This window comes from Amphiura filiformis, chromosome 11 (assembly GCF_039555335.1).
Source record: "Amphiura filiformis chromosome 11, Afil_fr2py, whole genome shotgun sequence".
In the NCBI taxonomy this organism is placed as follows: domain Eukaryota; kingdom Metazoa; phylum Echinodermata; class Ophiuroidea; order Amphilepidida; family Amphiuridae; genus Amphiura; species Amphiura filiformis.
This window is the reverse complement of record NC_092638.1, coordinates 8,397,917-8,421,874: the sequence shown is the minus strand read 5'-3', so window position 1 is coordinate 8,421,874 and position 23,958 is coordinate 8,397,917. Positions and strand designations below refer to the sequence as shown.

At 38.8% G+C, this 23,958-nt stretch overlaps 1 protein-coding gene across 1 annotated transcript in view; it reads left to right on the top strand.

Moving 5' to 3' along the window:
• LOC140164306 (uncharacterized) overlaps window positions 1–21,149 on the top strand; it is a 69,123-nt gene extending 47,974 nt beyond the window's left edge. Inside the window, exons 18-28 of the mRNA XM_072187579.1 lie at window positions 24–167; window positions 1,450–1,647; window positions 3,489–3,611; window positions 5,084–5,152; window positions 5,931–6,048; window positions 6,519–6,667; window positions 7,362–7,448; window positions 8,745–8,970; window positions 9,446–9,604; window positions 11,640–11,738; window positions 20,505–21,149. Of these exons, the coding sequence (XP_072043680.1) occupies window positions 24–167; window positions 1,450–1,647; window positions 3,489–3,611; window positions 5,084–5,152; window positions 5,931–6,048; window positions 6,519–6,667; window positions 7,362–7,448; window positions 8,745–8,970; window positions 9,446–9,604; window positions 11,640–11,719 (1,353 nt within the window). The 3' untranslated portion in view covers window positions 11,720–11,738; window positions 20,505–21,149. The remainder of the gene's footprint in view (window positions 1–23; window positions 168–1,449; window positions 1,648–3,488; window positions 3,612–5,083; window positions 5,153–5,930; window positions 6,049–6,518; window positions 6,668–7,361; window positions 7,449–8,744; window positions 8,971–9,445; window positions 9,605–11,639; window positions 11,739–20,504) is intronic.
• The last annotated feature ends 2,809 nt before the right edge of the window (window positions 21,150–23,958 follow it).

Below are 23,958 nucleotides of genomic sequence, written 5' to 3'. Positions count from 1 at the left end.
CTAATTATTTGTTTTAATCACAGATTAAGAAACTCAAAGAGAAGATTATAGAGGTAGCCAAGCAACAACACTACATGGGAGAAGAAATTCCACTTCGCTGGTTGGCATTTGAAGGAGCAGTAAAGGAAGCAGTTGAGAAGGACATTCACTATACAACAGTTGACAAGGTAATAGCAGGGAGTATAGAATTTGGGAGGAGACAGCTTACCGTGCAGTAGGTAAACTATGTAAGATGCCATTTATTAGCTGCCGTTGCAATTACAGGAACACTAGTGAGTGCATATGATCCTTGCATGTTAAAGCAGTAGGCTAAAAAAATAGTTGACTTGCCCTTTAGGTACCAACACCTGGGTCGGTCGGTCGATAGTTTTTTTTATTATTTTTTTTTTTGCAATTTCTGTAAAATACGATGTGACACCTCATACTTCAGATAGAGAATTTGAGAGAAATAGAGAGAGTATGTGCTTTACAAAATGTACACATCTTCAGGTGCATATTTTATCAAAAATACTACGGAAAATGTGATTCAAATCAATACAGGAAACGTGACTGAACACAATTTCCATCCCACATTTCCCTGTCAAAGTTCCAGTGTATATTTACACTGCCAGCACAAATGCTGAAATTGAGTCAGAATTTGCAAAAAAAATGAATGATTTTATGCATTTATACTGCATTTTAACATAAATAAAACATATTTTGAATAAACCAAATTATGACATTTTCGTATAGTCAAATTTCAAAACAAAAAAAAGTGACTGTGTTTTTTCAGATTTTTGGGTTGGTTTAAGCCTTATTGTTGTCTCCTTTCCGGGGTCTCCTGCATCCGAACTTAAACGTGACTTGTTCAAGCCTTTGATACATTTTTTTTGCCAAGAGACATCTCCAGGGCCACTCCGACCATTAGGCCAGGTCGCCTAGGGCGGCAAACACAGAAAAAAAAAAAAAGGCTAAAAAAATATGGGAATGGAGAAAGAAAAGGGAAGAAAAATGAGGGCGGATAAAAAGGGTAACCTCCTTAACACTTTTTTGGTATGCTTTGGTGGGGCGGCAGGCAGGGAGAGGCTTTGCCTAGGGTGGCAAAATCCCAAGGAATGGCCCTGGACATCTCATTGATATTTTTTGCAAAATATATAATTTGCATGGCCTTAATTTAGTCATTAAATTGACTAAAGAGAGTTAATACAAGAAATATACTCATGTGTGAGGAATTAGATCACATTTGTGACAATTGTCTTCATACGTGAGACTTTTTAGCCGGGAACATGTATTGAACAATGCAACCTGTTGTGTAAGCTTGATCCGTAACATACAAATTGAATGACACATAAACAAAACAATAACAAGATGGATAATCAGTGCCCTTGTGGCTGCATATATTGGTTTATAATATTCAAAATGCATATGGACAGTGCTACATAGTTCTACTTTTTTAATCATTACATTTAGGTGAGAACATTTGAAGGTGCAAAAGACATTTCAGACTCAGATGGCTTAAGAACCATGCTTCAGTACTACCACGATGTGGGTGTTATCTTGTACTTCCCAAACGCAGGTGCACCTCTATGTGAGCTAGTGATATTGGATATGCAGTGGCTTATTGATGTATTCAAGTGTGTTATCACAATTCTAGAGAAGGAAAAAAGGGTAATTAAATATGAAGCATAGCATATGCATATTGCAGTAAGTAGCTTTGATAAGATCCCAAAATAACAACGGAGAGATGGTCTGATCAACAACCTAATCCTAACTTTTCTCCATCTAAATTGAAATTTTGTATCAGCAGAAAGGCCATACTTTTCTCATTTACCCTGTGAAATATTAGGGCTGCAAGATGTTTTGCACAGTTTTTGTAAGCCTACATGTGTTGGAAGTGGGTTAATCCACCTATTTATGATCACAATATTCTATGGAACCTTCAATTACACATTTTTGGCTCTCATATGATCAAAATTAGGGAAATGAAACACCAGGTTGAAAAATGTAAAGACATTCAACCCGGGGGGGCACTTCCATGACAGATATGCATCATGTGCCTCGGGATAGACCCCTTTTTCAAACCGGCTTGTACCCAATGACCCCCTTTTTTGTGTTATGGTCCTACCTATTACCCAATGACCCCTTTTAAAAAAATTCATGTACTCAATGACCCCTTTTTCTATTTCCTGCTATACCCAATGACCCCCTTTTAATTCCCAAATTTAGGTGGTATTTGTGTTTTCCAGAAATAATGAGATTTTTCTCATTTCCAAGGTGGCCAAGTTGTTTTTACGCAGTTTGGCACTTATTTATGTGTACTTAATGATACTCTTTTGGCAATCCTGTACTCAATGACTCCCATTTTACTTTTTGTTACCCCAATGACCATCCTTTTTTCAAAGTTTCATACCGAATGACCCCATTTTTATTCAGGTTGTGTAGGGGTGTGATTTTCAGGTAATTTTGTGCCCGGTACCAAGCGCATTTTTCAGGGGTAACTGGTACCAAATTGAAAAAAATTTTTTTTTTTTTTTTTTTTTTTTAATTTTTTTTTCAAAGTTTTTTTTTCGGTTTTGTAGTGTCTCTGGACCTAGACCTAAATGCTAGGATCATGGTTGACCTAAAAAAACAAATGCATTGAATTTGAATGCATTTTGAAAACTATGTATCAATTTTCATATTAAAATTACAAAACAATGTGCAAAATTCAATTTTTTTTTTTTTTTTTAAATTTGGTACCGGGCAGGAATTTCCTGCCGGGTAATAGGATTATCGGGCGGGACTCGAATTCCCGGGACTCGCTCACACCCTTAGGTTGTGTACTGAATGACCCCATATATTTTTGTAATTGTACATATGACCTGAATTCCCCCTACTTTTAACATGGCCGAGGCACATCCCTGCCATTTCAGATAGGGAGTGCCCCCCCTGGATTCAACCAAGATGGAAAGAGCATGAGATGAAATTGGTTTATTCTCCAATTTTTTTATACTTTACCTTTGCATTCCCTTTTTGATAAACAATTCGGACCAGCTATGTCATTCCATAAAACACAACACATCCCCAGTGACAGCTCTGTCCAGAGAAAAAGGGACTGCTGCGTCCGCTGACTTTGGATTATGACCTTGTGACCCACCATATCTCAACCCCTTTCATATCCAATCTGAGATAAATGTTAATGAAATAGCTAAGAGTTATAACACCGAAGGCTGCATGGCCTGCAGTCAAAGTTTCATAACATTAGACAAAGCATTTATATTAATGAGTAGCATCATCGCCAGTAAGAATGCATAGAGTGGTCGGTGGGATCGATATTGTATTATCCAAAGTCAATAGACCCTTTTTGCACGGGCGTCACAGTTTTTGGATGGGAACGGATGCAATCATTGTGAGATGATCGAGTTGATATGAATTTCCAAAAGAGGATATGAAGTAGACTAGTGTTACCTATGCAAAGCAAAGCATTGTAGATATTTGCCACTTATGTCATTTTTACTTGCATTTTCCAGCGTGCACAAGACAAGCCTGCATGGGAAAGATTAGAAAATGAAGGAATACTTGAGGACAGTCTTATCACCTTCATGTGGAGAGAATTTCTGAAATCAGAGGATGAAGAAGAAAATCAGCAGCAGGTAACATATCAATGGATTATGTTGTATTTATAGTCTTGCCTGAACACATGTTCATACATACTCACGATGTAACGACGTTTCTGATTGGATTTGCGCTCTTTTTTGCTGGTCATAAATACCGTTTATGACCAGTACGCAGGGCATAAACAAGCTGCGTCACGCAGCGTTGGAACCCAATTAACACGATCCACGATTTGCTAGTGTTGCGTACACGCGCATGTCACCGCGCCCATCTCACGCGGATCGCAAAGATGACGCGTATCACGCGATGACTCCCGGCCGTTGACCTCATGAGCCGAGCTGCTTCCTGCAAGTAGGCCTACTCATTTTCTTCCAATTTATGAAGGAAAACGGTATGGAAATGTTATTTAAACTTGTAAACCCTTATTATTTTCATCTGTATTGAATTGCTAAGAATGTTGGGTATGTATGAGCGGATTCATTCATAGGATTTGAGCATGATCGCTGTTTATGCCCTCGGCTAACGCCTCGGGCATAAACAGCGATCATGCCCTCAATCCTATGAATGAACCCCTAATTCACCGTTTCTGTCAGTATGTGTATGTGTATGTAGGGGTGTGTATGTATGCTTAAGTTTAGTAAAATGGGAGATGTCATTCCAAAAGTATCACTACTAGTCAACTGAAACTTAATAGCAATGGCCAATGATCATTGGGTGGGGAACTTACAGTGACCTGAAAGAGTTTGTGGTCAAGGGTCATCTTGGGGTCAAATGAGGTCAATATATACAAAATATTAAATCTTATTTTTCCCCTGGAGGACCAAGGCTGGTCAAATTCCGTCAAAATACTTTTTATGAAAAGGGTCAAGTGGCGTGTCGAGAAAATAAATTTGAAGGTGTGAGAGATGTGTGTAAAAAAACAGGCCATGTCAAAGGTCATCTGGAGGGCAAATTATAAATTCTCCGGTTTGACTGAAACTTTGTCGAAAATATCACACATTGGCTCCCTAATTAAAATCACCCTTTTGCAATCGTGAATGCTCAATCCAGGCAAGGCTACAGCCCCATTTTGTGCTCTTGTAAAAGTCACAAAGTTGTTGACGTTCAAAGTGATGGTGGTGTGCAGGCAGCGATGAGAGATTTGTCACCTAAAAATCTTATTAGGTAAGAAGCCTCTAAAATGGGTCATTCTGTGAGACTTGCCGAAATAAGAAAATGTCAAAAAAAGGAGTCTTTGAGTCAAATTTTGAAAAAAAAAAATTTTAAAAGGGGGGTCATTGAGTGACAGCAAAGCAAAAAATGTGGTTATTTGGTAGGTTTCTAGAGTGGATGCAGATGCACTTTTTGAATGATATCAACTGTAGACTTAAACACCCACAGGGAATATAGCCAGGCACTCATTCACACAATAAAACAATATTGGTATTTGAAATTAAATGTAATTACATAGGCCTATATGCAGAAACAAACACACATGTACAGGCCACTATGCATTTTTTTCTTTTAACAGAAATTGGCTTTGATAGAACTGATGAAGAAATACTACCTGATAGTACCAAAGAATTGTACAGATCCAAAGGTAGGTTCTCGTAGCTTTATTATGTATTTGCACCTGGGACATTGGCAAGGCAGCTTCAATAATCAATACTATATTAACTATCAAGTGAACAGATGTTAGGAGGCACTAGACTCTACTATTCCTAAATAGGGAACATAAGTATTATTAATCTTTTCCTAGCAACAGCATATTTTTTATGTTTTTATGGTTTTCAATTTTTAATCAAAAGAAATGCTCAAAACTTTTTTTACACATATAGTGACTTAATTTATTAATCGTTTTCATTAATTTCAACTATTACTCCAATATGTATTCAAACAAGTGATTTTATGTATAGTTAGATTATCACTTGTTTCAGTTGTAAAAATTATTCAAAAAATTGGGAAAAAGTAAAATTTGTTAATTTCATATAATTCTGTTGTATAATTTCTAACCTACAATCTTGGAAAAAAGTCCTTGGAACACTTGGACATGTTGTCGTAATTCTGTGTAGAATTTGCGATGATCATGGGAGTGACGTGTATTTTGGTTTTGAACGAACATGACATCTACAACAATGATTTACCCTTCCCCTCTCCCCATCAATCAATGTTGGAACACTTTGGAAAACTGCTGAAGACATTGGCATTTCCCAACATTGCACGGGGGAGAGGGGGTGTCAGTGTTTAATTCTTGACACAAAAGCGTTCCAAGACTTATTTCCAAGATTGTAGCTACTGTTACTTGCATTTGATAACAAATAAAGACTTTGGATGAGTTTAAATTAACTATCAATGCCATTCTCTCTTTTTTCATATAGAATGCCTGTTATTATGTTCCTGCAAGACTTCGGACCGATGCTTTGAAAACCTGTGATCTCACTGAGGCATCTGCTGGACATACAGTGTTCTTCATTGATTTCTTTGACTTTCTGACATGTGAGTGTTAGTGTTAGTAGCAACTTTAAATGGCCATTTTCACTTGACCAGCAGAGGGGTTGAAGAAAAAAAACATACCTTCAGGTGTTTTTGATTTTTTTTGTACATTTTGCACACCAAGATACATTGAGCTTTAATTTATATCATGACCTCCAAATAGTCATCGTTGTAGTTGCAACTGTTTGGTGCTGACTAGTCAACTACTAAAAAAATTAATTATTACCCAAATCAGGATGGTCTTTGCAGCTTATTTTTAAGGGTTTGGGGGGTTTGCCCCCCATAAGCCTCTGATGCCCTCATATCAGCTCCAGTCACCCCACCCCCACATTTGCCCCTTTTTTGACACCTAATTGACGATTTCAACCCTCTCCCCATGAAATTTATTAAAGAACACACTGACCAATAATTATGTTTATATAAATACATAGAATTAATTTGTACAAACTTTACACCAATAAATTTCTTTGCAGACGGCATCTTTTGTCAACTTCTTGCACGCGCTGTAAGCTGGTCCCAAGAACAAGAAGATATAGCAGATAAAGTAGATCTACAAGAGGGTATTTTCCCAGCAGGCAGCTCACATACATTTCAGATACAGATGTGTGAAAACATGATCAAGGTAGGAGATTTGCCCTCTATTAAATTCAGTTATTATCTGTAATAATCAGTCCAAGAGAACGCCAAATATGGATCAGGAGTATTACATAATAATACCCTGCTATGACAATAGCTGCACTAGGTTAATCGTATAATCTCCTTATGTGGTTAGCATGGCTGGGCCAGGAAATCCACAAGGTCAGCCAATGTATGTACATGTATTCGGTACATGTGCCATATCTTTACAATGGGTGATAAATTTCTGGTTTGTTTTATTTCAAAACGCAACAGTCGATATTCTAAAGCTTGGTCCAAATCCAAGAGAAGAACCAACTCTAGTAATTTATGTGGTTTCAAATTATATCGGCCGTTGCCTTTTTTGATAGAAATGGTGTTTGTTGATGTGCACAGTTTCCCATTAGATCATAACATGCTGTTGTACATCCAAGGTCAAAGGTCTTTTAATCCATATTTGGCGTTGTTCTGGGACTGATAATGAGCACAAGAGATACAACTTTTTTTTTCTTCTTAGAAGACATTTAGAGAATAAAAGATAGGATTTTGTCTTTTGCCTATCATGTCATAATGGATGCAGCCGGTATCCACTACAATTTTAATACCAATTAGCAATTTCTGCCTTTGTTGGAGAGTACTGGAGATAAAATATTTGCTTTAATTTTGTTTAAATGTTATCCATAACTTTTCCTCTATGGCAGGTGACTGTAATACCATATGTGGATGATGATGATTGCAGTGAGAGTAGCCAACGTACACTTGGTGCAAGTGGAGACATATCACAAAAGGTAAAAACAACAAATTAAACTGATTTTATTTATTCGTTATTCCCTCAATACAAATGTACTGCTCTCCCAGTAAGCCCTGATAAAAAAAATTATAATATCAAAGTATATACAGGAGGCACTATAAAATGCATTTTTAAAACTCATTGGTCTGTATGCACAAAAGAGTTAGACCGGGTCTAAAGTTAGACCTGGTCTAAGTGGAATTTAGTACCAGGAGAAAGGACATTTTCCTTTACATTTGCTTAAGTTAATTTGTATTATTGTTGAACTTTGCAATTAAATCTTTAGAGTTTGCTAGCTAATAAGAGTAAATAAGAGTAAGGGACCATTCTTGAAGGAATTAAATTCCACTTTGACCTGGTCTCGTAAACCAGAGGTCCTGGGTTCAATTCCCGGGCGGGATCACTTTTCCTCTTTCCTCCTTTAATCATTGCTCGACGGCGAAACTGATAAAATTTCATCATAGTTTGCTTATTCCCGTCGAAAAAAGCCGCTGTTTTCAAGTACATTTATATTGAGTCATATGTAAAGGTAAATAGCGATGAAATATCAGGTAACAATCTGTTGGCTAAAATAAGTGTTTTAAAGTACAAATGTCCATACTGGTGTGCTGGTATGAGTCGCATTTTGGTCATCTGGCATATCAATTACTCTTTTTTTGTGGCCAGGGTCCATTTCACTAAACTTTTAACCTTTCTTAGCTCAAGTAACTTTGTAAAGTAACAAATACCCAATACTAGACGTCACTTTATGAAGGGTCCCTATAGTAAATCCATATTACTTACTAAGGGTACCGTTCGTAAGTAAGTTTAGTAAAATGGACCCCAGATTTGGTATATGATTGGTTATTTTTTGGAACAAAATTTGCCAAAATTGTCAAAGAATTTGTGTGGTCGTAAATTTAGGTTATAGGTATACTATTAAGTAAATTGGTATAGCTATGGGTGTGTCTGTCATATTCTCAGAGGTACCTCCCTATACCAAACTTGAGACAAAACAAATATAATGATGCACATGCATGTTGTCAGTATATTTTGTAATTTGTGCTGTATATGTGAAACAGCAAAAACTTTAAAATAGCAAGTAAGTCACTTACAGCTAATTAATATTGATATCCTTCATTAGGGTATGTCAATGTTTGAAACTTTGTGAATATAGAGCATGCCATGATAAGAAAAAACATGCCACATTTCACCAAAGAGTTGTAGGGCCTAATTGAAAGATACACAAACAAAAATATCAATATCAATATTTTGAACCATTATTTTAAAAGCTCATGATTTTTTTTATCTATAGATCAGAGACTTTCTGTCTAAATCCGTACTGGATATCAAGGAAACATGGCTACCAGGATTGAGGTATAGATTTTGTGTGGCTTGTACTTGTGGCAAAGGCGATCAGCACTATGTTGATTTAGACATGTGTCTTTCACTATCATTGAACTACTTCTGGTGCACTCAAAGAAAAGGGAAAAGGAAAAGAATTTGGAAAGAACCCATCAGACAGAAATTCAGAAAACAAGGTAAATGTGGTGTTGTTTTTGCTTGTTTTTGTTTTTGTTGTTTGTTTGTGTTTATAGCTACATTCAGGTAAATAATGCTGTTTTAGAGGGGTAAATAAATAAAAAGGAAAAGATCAGAACAAAGAAACATAAAAAGGTGAAATTTCTTATTGCCTTGTCATTGTTTCATAGCCTTCATACATCCATAATGCAATATAGTGGTAGGCATGTTATTTGGCATGCTATTTGCAAAATACAAATAATATCATGTAGACATAGCCCTACACTATAGAAATAACAATTTTATGCAGAATATAATTTATAAAGCACTCACAGAAAACTTAAGAGTTGGCAGCACATAGCAAAATAAGAATAAGGTATTCTCCCTTCATCAGTTGGCAATGTTCAATGATGTCAGAGCCCTCTCCAATTCACTTCATTGCTTATCATACTGATAGATGAACAGAAATAACAAATTGTGGTTTTTTTTGTGCAGAAGACCAAGCCAGCAGCAGTACTCAACCAGGAATGCCTCAGAGTGGAGAACTCTTGCCTGTCACACCCTCCACTAATGTAGCTGGAAATCAAATCCTTGTTACTGGAGATTTAAACAAATTCCTAGCACCTGTGACTATTCAATCAACCTGTGAGAGTGGTATGTTCATTTTCAAAAAGTTTAAACTGACTTTCAGCACAACAAATTTAACTAACCTTCAATTTTTCGATGTGTGACACACGTTCTTCAGAAGAAGTCCTATGATGTGGACTTGCTCTTTTGTTGACCACTGGTTGACTATTGGTCCTATGAGGGCGTTGCATAATGTATATAAGGATGGCACCTCCAGTCCCTGATCGCTATTTAGTTCTGGCAATTTTTTCTTGATTTGGATGGCTTCCCTCACACGGGGGAGCTTGCATCATCCTTGTCACCTTTGTGGATTCTCAGTCAGTGCTGTGGTGAGATTCTGTCTTATGTTCTGCAATGTACAGAGGGTTTGTGACTGGGGCAGTTGACTTGTGCTCCTTTAATCCTTCTGTGGTATGTTCATGTTTATAAACATCTAAAGAAAGCATGATGTCATCACCTGAATACATGAAGGTCATAAGTGACGTATGACAAAATTAGGTTTTTTGATGGATTATGAAAGAATGTCTCAGTGAAACATATCATGGTGGGGGTGGGGGGGGCACTTTACCCTCCCCACCCAAAATGGCTCTTTGGCTAGCCAGCTCCACCTACCGGGCAGAAATCAACCAGAATTTGCCCTGTGAATATTCTTTTTATAATTAGTCCTGTAAACACCTTGATTTTGATATAAATAGTGTAAAATTGCAAATTTCCCAGTAGACATCAAATTTCACCTTGATTTTGGGATGAATTGATAAAATAGAAAGGGTTCATCACATGATTTGTGTGTACAATTATACCCACCATGAAATTGTTATACCTTTTAAGTTGAGGAACATATAGTATATGTTTCTAGGTCATTCGATTAAAGGCCCATTCAGTGATTTGCTCATCCGGACGATCGTAAAAATCATCAAAATTCAGATTTTGATACCTTTGTAATTGGCATAGATTTGCTAACATAGCCTGCTAGTGGTTCGGTCAAAAGCCGTGTATTTTAGACAAAATAAAGCATTTGCATGATTCTGGACTTTTGATACTGACAGTACAAAAAGTCCGACTCGAGATCGAAAGAAGCTCACTCTCCACGTACCAACACGCGTTGCGTATTGTTTCTACTACTTATTACATCAGTAGCTACTATTTTAAACAAAATACACAATTTTAACTGTTTTTCATATTTGAATTGACCGTTAGTTTGCCTCGGTGACCTTTAACATGTTTAATTGCTTATTTTGTTTTCTACTACAAAAATTAAGCGTCTGTTTTAAATCAATTTAGACTCTACTTCCCCGTGTTAGAAACACTGGACTAGGAAGTTTTTCCAGTCGATTGGTGGCGCACTGTACGAAAATCTTGGTTTTCTCGAGTCAATCTGAGTTGAAGTAGAAAACCTTTCTAAAACTTCTGTTTTTGACTAATTTGTCGATGTATTCAGGGAAAAGTGGTTTAATGAAATTCTGTAGACTTATTCTTTATTTCTAAGCAACTCTGACAAATTTCCATTTTTTTTTTTGTTTCTGTGAAATCACTGAAAGGGCCTTTAAGCTGGTGCAGTATACATCTGGTGCAGTATACATCTGATAAAGCATGTTATTCTATTAAAGCTATAATGTACAATCTTATAATATGAAATTGGTTAATTTTTTTCAAACCTGATTTTTTTTTGGCATATTTGTAATGTTTACACCTGTCCCAACTTGCACCGAAATGGAATCGGCCAAAATTGATGTCTTTGTAGATCAACAGAGCAAAGTTCAACATATTATCGTAATCTAAAAATTATGATAATATGTCCTCCCATAGACTGCGTTTTATATGGCCAAAATAACCAGTGCGGTGTCTTTCACTTTACCTTGTTTTTTCAACCTAAAATGGACAGCAACCCTTCCCGTCAGTTATTACTCATATTATTTCAACATTTTGAATAAAGAATAACAAAATCAAAATTTGACGGAAATTAAGGCTTTAAAGTTGCACTTCTCCACATGAACTTTCCGGATATTAGTTTTCTAAATGTTGAGTATAATATTATATTGTTTCCTCATTAATTTCATTTCAGTCATTTCTTGCATTCAAAATGCCAACCATCTTTGTTCAACTACGGATGTTGATCAGCAATGCAGTCAACAGGACAGGTGATAGAGAGTACAAGAACACAGTGAGTGAATGAGCTAGTTAAAATGATTTTATGTAAAGACAAGATCAAGTGATTTTGAGTGAGTGGTGGTGACAAATTATGTAATATGTTATATTCAATAATGATCGCAAAACACATCTTACACTTATCTTTAAGTTTGTTGATTACATTAAAAGGGGCCCTTGATGATCCACAGCCTCACCCACAAAAGTTAAGATTTAAAAAACAATTGTATACAATCAGAAACCTAGGACTTTATATAATATTTGTGTGCATAGGCTTTCTTGCAGATTTGGTCCTTTGACTAAGATATTGTCCTGTAGTACTAGTATTTTCCGGCCGGCCACAGACAAAAATAACAACATATTGGCCGGCCTATGGGGTGCTGTAATTATGCTGAATTTATACATTACTAGATTTCGCGGTTCTCGGGTCGGGCGCTTCTCGTGATAGGCCTATTTCTAATTACCCAAACCCGTTACCCATATACCTACCTTGACTTTTTAAACTACTATGAAATGCGTCTCTCAATGATCAAGACACAACTTGACACAACTTAATCAACCCTGTTTGTTTTATAGATGTGATGCTTACTTCAGTAGTTCGGTAGGCCTACCCATTATCTGGAAACCCATCATTCGCCTCTTCCAAGCCCTGCCCTGTTACCACATTTAGAGAAACCGAAATTAGTATCTGGACGTGGATACAGGCCGTTACTAAAGTAATGAAATCAATCGCGAGAAACGTGAACGCAAAAACGGTTATAGGCCTTATAGACTAGGAGCCCAGACAATTTATTCAGCTCAGAAGAGACAAAAGGTTTGATGGTCTGATTATGTTAGTATAGGCCCAAGATTCAATATTCCATATTGCTGCCGGGTCACAGCCTGTACGTTCAGCCTGGGGGTCACAAAATAGGGGGCCAAAAAATGCATTTATTCAGCTCAAGAGAGACATGGACAAAACTTGTTGGATATCACTCCCAGGAGGATACTTTTCATGCCTATAGCAATGACAGCAACTTTGGCCTGTACGGGGGCCCAGACAGTAGCCCCAAAGGGCCCGCCCATATGGTGTTATTCAGCTGAAGAGAGACAAGGATGAATCTTTTTGCATTGGAACTATTACACATTGGGGTGCACAAAAATACCAATGACAGCAACTTTTTCCTGTACGGGGGCCCAGACAGTTGCCCCAAAGGGCCCAATATCTCATAACTGATTTATTCAGCTGAAGAGAGACATGGATGAATCTTTTTGCATTAGAACTATTACCCATTGGGGTTTACAAAAATACCAATGACAGCAACTTTTTCCTGTACGGGGGCCCAGACAGTAGCTTCAAAGGGCCCGATGCCCCATAACTGGTTATTCAGCTGAAGAGAGATGTGGATGAATTTTTCTGAATTGGAACTTTTACCCATTGTGGATTACAAAAATACAAAGGACTGCAACTTTTTCCTGTACGGGGCCCAGGCAGTAGCCTCAATGGGCCCAATATCCCATAACTTGTTATTCAGCTGAAGAGACATGCGGGTGGATCTTTTTGAATTGGAACTTTTACCTATTGGGGTTTGCAAAAATACAAATGCCAGCAACTTTTTCCTGTACGGGAGCCCACACAGTAGCCTCAAAGGGCCTGATATCCCATACATTTTAGCACCCCGTCTGGTAAGTTCATCAGAGTTTATATACCAGTGCTGCAGAATGGGTGTCAAGTCTACACTACATCAAAAGCTAAATGTTAGCTTCCCTTTGAAAATTCTGCTCCTGAGGTGAATTTCAGCATTCTTTTTATTTATTTATTTATTTATTTATTTATTTATTTATTTATAACATTTGGCACAAGGCCAGGCAGATCCAATATTGATTACACAATAAATTGAAGGATTGCCCTTACATTAAAATCAAAACATTACTAGAAAATTCAGAATCAATACAGAATAAAGTAAAAACAAAAAATAAATTAATATGTGAACTGGTTAGAGGAGGTGGGAAATGGCCAATTTGAAGGCCTTGAGAGAAGAAGCATTGACAATAGTCTCAGGGAGATAATTCCAGATGGAGGAGGCAAACGGATAAAATGATCTCTGGGACAACGAAAGCCGGCGGAAAGGAACTTGATCAGCGCGGGAATTGAGGTTTCTTAGACCGGGTCTGGAATGAGGCTGGAAAGGGTCGGGAGAGGAACAAAGATTGGCAAAGATTTTAAATAAGTGACACAGAGAAGCAACATCACGACACTTACTAAGAAGAGGTAGGTCGGAATCCAAGAGAAGGTCCTCATGGGAGTAGACTCAAGACGGTTGGTAAGGGTTATGTTCAGAGGATGCCAAGTAGTACAGCCATACTCCAGAATGGGGCGAACCAAGGCCAAGTACAAAGAACGACGGATGCTGAAGGGGGCTGATTGGAAAGATCTATGAATGAAGCCGATGATTTTGCGAGCCTTTTTGCATATGTGATCGATGTGAAGATTCCAAGAAAGCTTGTCAGACAGCCAGACACCGAGAAATTTTGCAGAAGAAACACGTTCAATAGGCAGGCTGTTAAGAGTTAGATTGAGATCCGGAAAAGGGTCCCTCTTAGTGGCAATGACCAAGACTTTTGTTTTGGAGGAATTGACAGAAAGGTGATTAAGGGAGAACCAAGAATGGATGGTATCAATGTCGGATTGGAAATCAACCAAGTCATCAGGAGCAGAGATAGGCTTGAAGAGAGTAGTATCATCCGCATAAAGAACAAGAGAACTGTTTAAAGAAACGGAAGAAAGACACAAGTCATGCTCAAAGGAAAAGATAGCCTTCAAGGTCAAAGATTTTTGGAAGCTTCTTAGGAATCTACAACCAGATAAAGCTACTGGTCCTGATGAAATCATTGCAAGCGTCCTGAAGGAATACAGCGCAGAACTGGCAAGACCACTCAGTCTGCTGTTTGAGCTTTGCTTCTCCAAGGAAGTTTGTCAAAGCCAATGGAAGACTGCATTTTTCATCCCTATTTACAAGAGATGCAAAGTCTAATTCATCTATGAACCGCCCCATCTCTCTGCTCTGCACCATCAGCAAGAGCATGGAGGCTGTTGTACAGAACTTCAGAAGTACCTCCTTGAAACCAACTGATATCAGATAGTTTGGATTTAGGCCATACCACAATATAACTGATATCTTTACCATTCTGACATAAGAGTGGTCCAACTCCCTGGGCGTGGACGACCTGCGTGTGCCTGCCCTGTATATCAAAGAAGCATTCGATAGTGTCTGTCATGACTTTGCACTCATGGCAAGTAGTATCCGACAAGCTGCTCATCTGGATTAGTAGCTACCTACATAACATTCCATCAAAGTTGTCTGTATCTGGCCATCCTCCATTAGGGGTCAATATTGAACCCACCATTGTTCTCGGTCTTCATTGATGACCCGGGTGATGGGTGTGAAACCCAATTCTACCTCTACGTAGATGATTCCACCTTTTTTTGTAAGATTACATCTAGAGACAACCCTGCTAGCCTGAATGGAGACTTGGAGAAAATGAGGATCTGGGCAGATAAGCATGACAGACGGATGGTAACCTTCGAGACATCGAAACGTAAGGCAATGGCAATATCAAGAAAGAGAAATCTAACCAAGATATATATTCTGTTTGGTACCACCAAACTGGCTGAGAAGGAGGAGCTGGAGATCCCGGGACTCACAGTCGACAGCAAGCTGACCTGGACAAAGCATATTTCTAACGTCTCATACAGAGCAAGACAGGAGTTGGGCGCTCTGAAGAGAGTTGCAAATAAACTTGATGTCAGAGCAACTGTTTACAAGGCTAAAGTTTGCATTGTGATGGAATATACCTCACTGTCTAAGATGAGGGCCAGCACACCCACTCTAGGATTACTAGACTCTATCCAGAGGAAGGACCTTGAATCATAAGCGTGAGCGAAGAAGAAGCAAGTACAGAGCTGAACATCACATCTCTCCATCAAAAACGTCAAGTGACTGCAACAACAGTCCTCTATAAAATGCACACCAGCTTGTTCCCACCAGATCTGAAGGCACATCCACTAAAGTCATTTGTAGTCAGAAGGGCTACCCGCTCAAGCCTGTCCATGCCGTGCCATGCTCTCACACTCACAGTATGGTTTCTAGAACCATACCTACTGGCAGGACCTTCATCCACACTTCAGTTCACGTTTGGAATAGCCTACCAGATGGGGTAGTCGGAGAGCAGCGTGCATAAGCATCTTATTTCACATGTCTGATGCTTTACCCTTCACTCTTGTTGTTGTTCCTAAGATACTGTGAACCACTGATTGGCACATGTGGTTTTCTTTTATATAGTGCCTATATAATCGAGTGCCTATATAAGTTCTTGAATGTGTCACTCCTCATGGGCTATTGTTCACTTTAGTATTTAAAAAGCAGTACAAATGTTTTTCAGCCAAAAAGACACACAGATCTTTTGAATTGGAACTCTTGCATATTGGGGTTTACAAAAATACCAATGACAGCAACTTTGTTCCTATGCGCGGGCCCAGAAAGTACCCTCAAAGGGCTCGATGTCCCATAACTGGTCAATCAGCCAAATGTAATGAGCATGTTAAAATGCAGTGGGGACGCCATGAAGGAAGAAAGTGTTAATTTTTAAATGTTCTCTTTTTCCAAACAAAATTGGTTTAACATGAGGGAATAAAGTCGCATTGTGCCGAATGAGGCTTTAAAATTGGCTACGAAGAAGCTATCAATTGCTGATATTGATATCGATGAAGTACCTTTCTCCTGCTGATATTGGTATTGATGAAGTAGCTATTTTTACTACTGGTGATATCAGTATTGATGAAGTAATTACCTACTTCTGATATTGGTTTTGATGAAGTAGCTATATCTACTGTTGATATTGGTATTAATGAAGTATAATAGCTGTCTACTGCTGACATTGGTATATTGATGAAGTAGTTATCTATTGTTGATACTGGTGATACTATCTTATGCTAGCTGAATAAACCAGTTATGGGACATCGGGCCTTTTGAGGCTACTGTCGTGGCCCCTATACAGGAAAAAAGTTGTTGCCATTGATTAGTATTATTTTGTAGACCCCAATATGCAATAGTTCCAATTCAAAAAGATCCATCCATGTGTTTATTTGGCTGAATAACCAGTTATGGGATATCTGGCCCATTGAGGCTACTGTCTGGGCCCACAGTATAAAAAAAAGTTGATATCCTTAGTATTTTTGTAGACCCCAATGTGCAATAGTTCCAATTCAACAAGATCCATCCATATGTCTCTTCAGCTGAATAACCAGTTATGGGATATCGGGCCCATTGAGGCTACCGTCTGGGCCCCCGTACAGGAAAAAGTTGGTGTCATTGGTATTTCTGTATATACAATGGGGAATAGTTCCAATTCAAAAAGATTCATCCATGTGTCTCTTCAGTTGAATGGGTATGTCATTGGTAGATCACCAGCGTGGCATCTTAAGATGAGCACTCCTGGTGTAATTTTCTCTTGCAAGATGACAAAATTGGATAAATCAGTTAAGGGACATTAGGCCCTTTGGACAATTTGAAAAATCGGTTATGGGATATTGGGCCCTTTGAGGTTACTGTCTAGGCCCCCCCCCCCCCCGTATAGGAAAAAGTTGCTGTCATTGGTATTTTTGTGCACCCCAATGTGTAATAGTTCCAATGCACAAATATTTATGCATGTCTTCCTTCAGCTGAATAACCTGTTATGGGGCATCGGGGTCTTTGAGGCTACTGTCTGGGCCCCTGTACAGGAAAAAATTGCTGTCATTGGTATTTTGAGCACTCCAATGTGTAATAGTTCCAATGCAAAAATATTTATGCATGCCTCTCTTCAGCTGAATAAATCAGTTATGGGACATTGGGCCCTTTGAGGCTACTGTCTGAGCCCCGTAGAGAAAAAAGTTTCCGTCATTGGTATTTTTGTGCACCACAATGTGTAATAGTACCAATGCATATAGATTCATCCATGCCTTCCTTCAGCTGAATAACCTGTTATGGGGCATCGGGCCCTTTGAGGCTACTGTCTAGGCCCCCGTACAGGAAAAAGTTGCTGTCATTGGTATTTTTGTGCACCCCAGTGTGTAATAGTTCCAATGCACAAATATTTATGCATGTCTTCCTTCAGCTGAATAACCTGTTGTGGGGCATCGGGCCTTTGAGGCTACTGTCTGGGCCCCTGTACAGGAAAAAATTGCTGTCATTGGTATTTTTGTGCACTCCAATGTGTAATAGTTCCAATGCAAAAATATTTATGTATGCCTCTCTTCAGCTGAATAAATAAGTTATTGGACATTGGGCCCTTTGAGGCTACTGTCTGAGCCCCGTACAGAAAAAAGTTTCAGTCATTGGTATTTTTGTGCACCACAATGTCTAATAGTACCAATGCATAATTATAGATTCATCCATGCCTTCCTTCAGCTGAATAACCTGTTATGGGGCATCGGGCCCTTTGAGGCTACTGTCTGGGTCCCTGTACAGGAAAAAGTTGCTGTCATTGGTATTTTTTGTGCAACCCAATGTGTAGCAGTTCCAATGCAAAAAGATTTACGCTTGTCTTCCTTCAGCTGAATAACCTGTCATGGAGCATCGGGCCCTTTGAGGCTACTGTCTGGGCCCCCGTACAGGAAAATGTTGCTGTCATTGATATTTTTGTAAACCCCGATGGGTAATAATTCCAATGCAAGAAGATTCATCCATGTCTCTCTTCAGCTGAATAAGTCAGTTATGGGACATTGGGCCCTTTGAGGCTACTGTCTGGGCCCCCATACAGGAAAAAGTTGCTGTCATTGGTATTTTTGTGCACCCCAATGTGTAATAGTTCCAATGCAAAAGATTCATCCTTGTCTCTCTTCAGCTGAATAACACCATATGGGCGGGCCCTTTGGGGCTACTGTCTGGGCCCCCGTACAGGCCAAAGTTGCTGTCATTGCTATAGGCATGAAAAGTATCCTCCTGGGAGTGATATCCAACAAGTTTTGACCATGTCTCTCTTGAGCTGAATAAATGCATTTTTGGCCCCCTATTTTGTGACCCCCAGGCTGAACGTACAGTCTGTGACCCGGCAGCAATATGGAATATTGAATCTTGGGCCTATAATAACATAATCAGACCACCAAACCTTTTGTCTCATCTGAGCTGAATAAATTTTCTGGGCTCCTAGTCTATTACCACAACGGATAATTTTTATGTTAACCATTCTGGAGGATTCCGGAAATAGTCATGTTCTGCTGAAATAGACCTATATGCACGTGTTTGGTGTGTGCACGTGTGCTTAAGGCCTATAATTATTGGTCCGATGAGATGCACCTGTTAGTCACACTGTAATGCTTTTCCGATGCGCGGACTGTACTCCGCGCACACTCCCGTTGATACTCCGCAATAGCGCACAGCGAGCACGCGATAGTGAACGCGAACCACGCGAACGCGATAGCGCGCGGACAGAGGGACGGACGGACGGACAGACACGCCATAATTAGTATTAAGATATCGCTGATGGTATAGCGCCGGCTCCCATTGAACAGGTACATTCCTGTTCCACCCAAATTGCGCTGGCCTGCGCGAGACTAAGAATTAAGAATCTAGAGCTATCTTGGTTGCATTTACAAAGTAATGGGGTGAAGAAATTCATTATTTTAATTTAGTTGATGACGGTCACATTTTAAACAAGTGAAACATGTAATATTGATAATTAACATGATTTATTGATATGATTTCAGACGTCAATGGGCAGGTGCAATTTGGGTGAAACAGGAATGTGCGTTTTTGTATGTGTTCAAAGGGAGTCGGCACTATACCATGAGTAATAGTGATTGGCTGCAGTGATTTGTATGCAGTCAAGTTAGCTCAATCGATAAGGCGTTCAACTATGTTGTGAAAGGTTGCAGATTCGAACCCTGGCAGTGCCTAGTATGCTCTCGTGGAAAAATTGAGTTAGCCTGAAATTCCCCTGGACAAGGAACTTACTGCTAATTGTCTTGTTGTAACCCATACAAAACTCAGGGAGCTGATCCTGGTTGCGAAGGTTATTTGTGGAATATCTAGGGTGTGCGCTCTTAAAGCTGCAAAGTCCCTGAGTTGCTGTTAAATGGTTTATGGAATGATGTGGGGCCGTAGTGGTCAGTGACAACCTGTAAAGTGTGCTGAGGCTTGTGGATCAACGTCTAGGCGTTGTGCCTGTGCGTAGCGCACTATAAATCACTGCACCTTCTTTTTTCATTGGCTTTTTTGCAAATGAGGTAAAGCGATTTTTGTTGCGCAGGGAGAGCGCACTACCTCATTGGTCAAAATAGTAATCGCTTGTCGCTCAGCGATGGAGTATAAATTTAGCTTATCTCGCAAATTCAATATCCAAATCAACTGAAGCAGTTGGGGTTACTAATGTAACTTGTTAGACAAGAACATATGCAGGGGTGGAATCATGTTTCTTATTGGTACACATTCACAAGTTTGTGTCCCCAAACCACCCCCATCTCCTGTTCAGAAAATCTGCACCACTGCCGATAATAATAGGTATTCATTAAACTTGGTACATGTAAATGTCATGAACACAACGTAACTAGGGGAGCAGGGGGGCAACGTGCCCCGGGTGCCACCCTTAGAGGGGCATCAAATTGACCAACTCAGCATCGATTCTGCACCCCTCCAAGCAATGAAAGACAAAATTTTATGTTTCTTGCCCCGGGCGCTACCAACCCTAGTTACGCCACTGCATGAACATGAAGACAAAGAACTTATTTTTCTTAACTTTCTCATGAATGATCTTCTACCTGTAGATGCAGAATTGCTAGCACTGCAAGATGCCATCAGCCTATGTAGGCAAGAGCAAGGAAGTGAATTATTCTGTGTAGAGGATTGTAATGAGATCAGCTTACCAAAGTGTCCAACTCCATCAAATTCAATGCCAAGTCAAGTGTAAACAGATACAGAAGCAACCCAAAAGAGCAATGATGTCCGATCAACAAAACTAGGCAGTGGAGGAATTAAAAAGTATTGATTACGTTTCTCCTATGCTCATTCAAAACATTGATGTTTATATTTCTACGCACTTCTGGTTTCATTACAGATGGGGAGGGAGGTGGTCAGTTCAGAATGTAATGAAAAGTTATGTTTATAAACTAATCCAATTTCACACATTCCTACACCTCAATGGCTGCCAAAGTTGGGTCCCCGTCGGCTCCATCTCACCTAAAATGTGAAATGATGCGGCCTTGGAGGGTATTTTAAACTGCATTCTATCACCTGTGTTACACATAGACAAAAGAATAATGCCAGTGTACAACACAAAAGAATCTAACATCAAATTTTAAGCGGCTTTAATCCACCCAATTGGGCAGTCACTACACCAGTTTGGTGCATGCGGGGACCCGTCATGGCCGACCAAATCCTGACCATGATTTGGCTCGTTGGATTCGTCTATAGAACACTATTGTATTTTTGGGTTGTTTCCTTAGTTACAGTGGATGTTGATGAGGATTCCAGAGGATGACTTCAGAGGTTCACATAATCCACTGCAAAAGTTACAAATGGAGACCGAGGGGTCACTTCATTTATGTAATGACAAGTTACGTTTATAGGATGGTATCAATCTTTTGGGTTGTTTCCTTAGGCCATGTCGAAATAATCTACCAAAGGTACACTTACCCTCCATGAGTGACACTCAAACATGGCAGAGTCCAGATTCTTTTACCCCTTACTTTGCTATTATCAGCATTCTCAGAATCAACAAAGCAATGCAGTATTGAGCTATTCCAGTTGAGATCCCTCTATGAAAGACATGACTTTAATCTTACACAATATTCATCATAAAAAGTAGTGACGTAAGAAACATGGTGAATGAACATGGCAAAGGTAGTTTTCTCTTCTGATTGAAAAATGCATTTTTGGTTTAACTTCAGCACATCAGTGCGACATGGTACATGCATATATGGTTCAGAGATGTCTGAGGTTGATGTGTATGTCCTCCTCTTAGTGAAGCCCCAATTAAAGCCAATTGGTGCACTCTTTTTAAAAAATGTGGGTTTAATACAATAGACTATTTATGGGCAAATTGTGTTGATGTTAAGAAAGCATGAGGATTTGTATGAGATTTAGTATACAATTTTAGCTGGCTTTGCAGAAATGCGTAAGACTGACAGTAACAAAATGCATGAGGGTTGACCACCCTGAAGAGGCATGCTGATACTTTAGGCTAGTCAAATTTAAAAAAATACCCACCACTAATTGCAACAGAATCCATTTCACATGCGTCCATCTCCCAAAACCTCACACAAAAAAGTATCAAAAGTCCCCAAAAATCCAAGCAGTGGAACAGTGCCTAATTTGCATAAATCCAAAATGGCCGCTTATGCAGGGGTGAAATTTCAAATTTGGTCAAATCTTTTTAAAAACAATACCAATGTATTGCTCTCATCATAAGAATTCAGAAAAAAAATTTTTTGGGGGGGTACTTTTAATGTGTTATTAAATATGCTTTTCTGAAATGAATGGTGATTAAATGGATTCTGTTGCAATTAGTGGTTGCTTAAAGGGGCATTTCGTGATCCACAGCCTCATCCCCCCACTTTTCTCAAAAAAATTTGAGATTTTTATATCACTGGAAACCTCTGGCTACATAATGTTTATGTACAAAATATTTCTTGCAGATTAATTCGTTTTGCAAAGATATCGTGAAATTTGAATTTCGTTCTGGTGCACCAGAACGAAATTACAACGCATTGTCTATGGAGCAGTGTAATACACATAATCATGCATAACTCGCAAACGCAAAATCGGAATCAACTGAAATTTTGGGAATAGACTTTTTTCGTGGATATGTACTGAAAAATGTCATAAAAAGAGGATGCTAGGATCACGAAACACTCCTTTAACCTCTAATTTTCCTTAATTTGACTAGCCTAATTAACATAATCTATCATATGTTCCCAGTAATCATGATAAGGATCATGTAATGTGTAATGTGTATCCATGTAACTTTATTTTAATTGTTATGTAACCTCAAATTAATAATGATGATTATATGAATAACTTTGTTTTAAGTGATATATATATATAGATGTGCTAGCATATTCTTCTCGGTAAATAACAACTCTTTCCATTCCATGATGGATTTTTTTTGGTTAGTGGTTGATATTGTTTTGAAACATTTTAAGTTTATTCAATATAGGAATAATACATTCCTTATAATAGCTTGAGGAGCACTTGTACATTACGGTACACCACTCGTGTCGGACCCCGAGAGGGCACTTCAATATAAATGGATATAGGTGTAGAGCTGACACTTTAATAGTAAGGGCATTCAGTGAGAGCAAAATGTAAAAAAATGGGGTCATTGGATGAGAAAATGACCTTTTTTTAAATGAAACCTTTGGGTGAGAGCCTAAACAGTGCCACAGAAACCTTGAACATTGTATTTCTAGGTTTAAATGGCTTCAAATTTCTTTGTCTTTTCAAAATAAGTAACAAAATCAGTGATTAATGAAAGTTGCTGTTCAAATTGAAAAATAAGGGTCTTTGGGTGACAGATCAAATGGAAAAATAGGGGGTCTTCAGGTGACAGAGCATGTGTTTGTAAACAAATATTGATAATTCCTGGATCCGCCCCTGCGGGTCACCTCCAAAGTGGGAGTGCCCCGGGTGTCAGACACCCTCTGATTCTTAAAGGTCTACCACCACATCTGGAATAATGAACTACATAATTGAGTTATGTGGCTGGCCTGGGGCATGTCAGTCCAGACACCACCTAAGTCCAGACAAGTATACAGGAGTGTGATCTATAAGGGCAAGGGCACCTACCAGTTGACCAGGCCAACGATTGTGGACCTTTAAATAGTGCATCATACATAGAATGAAGTGCACATTGTACAACCTAGCCTACTGTTGCTATATTTAATTCATGGAAATGACATACATTTTGAAAGCAAAGAGTGTGTCCACAAGCATTCATATGCCTATGATGCCAAAAACTTAATTTGCACAACTTGGGGAAAAAATAAACCAACCATGCTATGCAATGTTGTTACTAGATAGCCAGTCACTATAAGTTAAAACTTTTGCGAAGAATGCTCACGCATTTGACACAACACTTGGCACATGCACTTTTGTCCAAGAATTAAAAATAGCAACAGTAGCCTATAGGCCCTATACTTGTATAACTTAAATTATGTTTTATGCTTATATGTTGTATTATATTTGTCTATATGCATGTAGCTATAATTTATGCTATGAAAA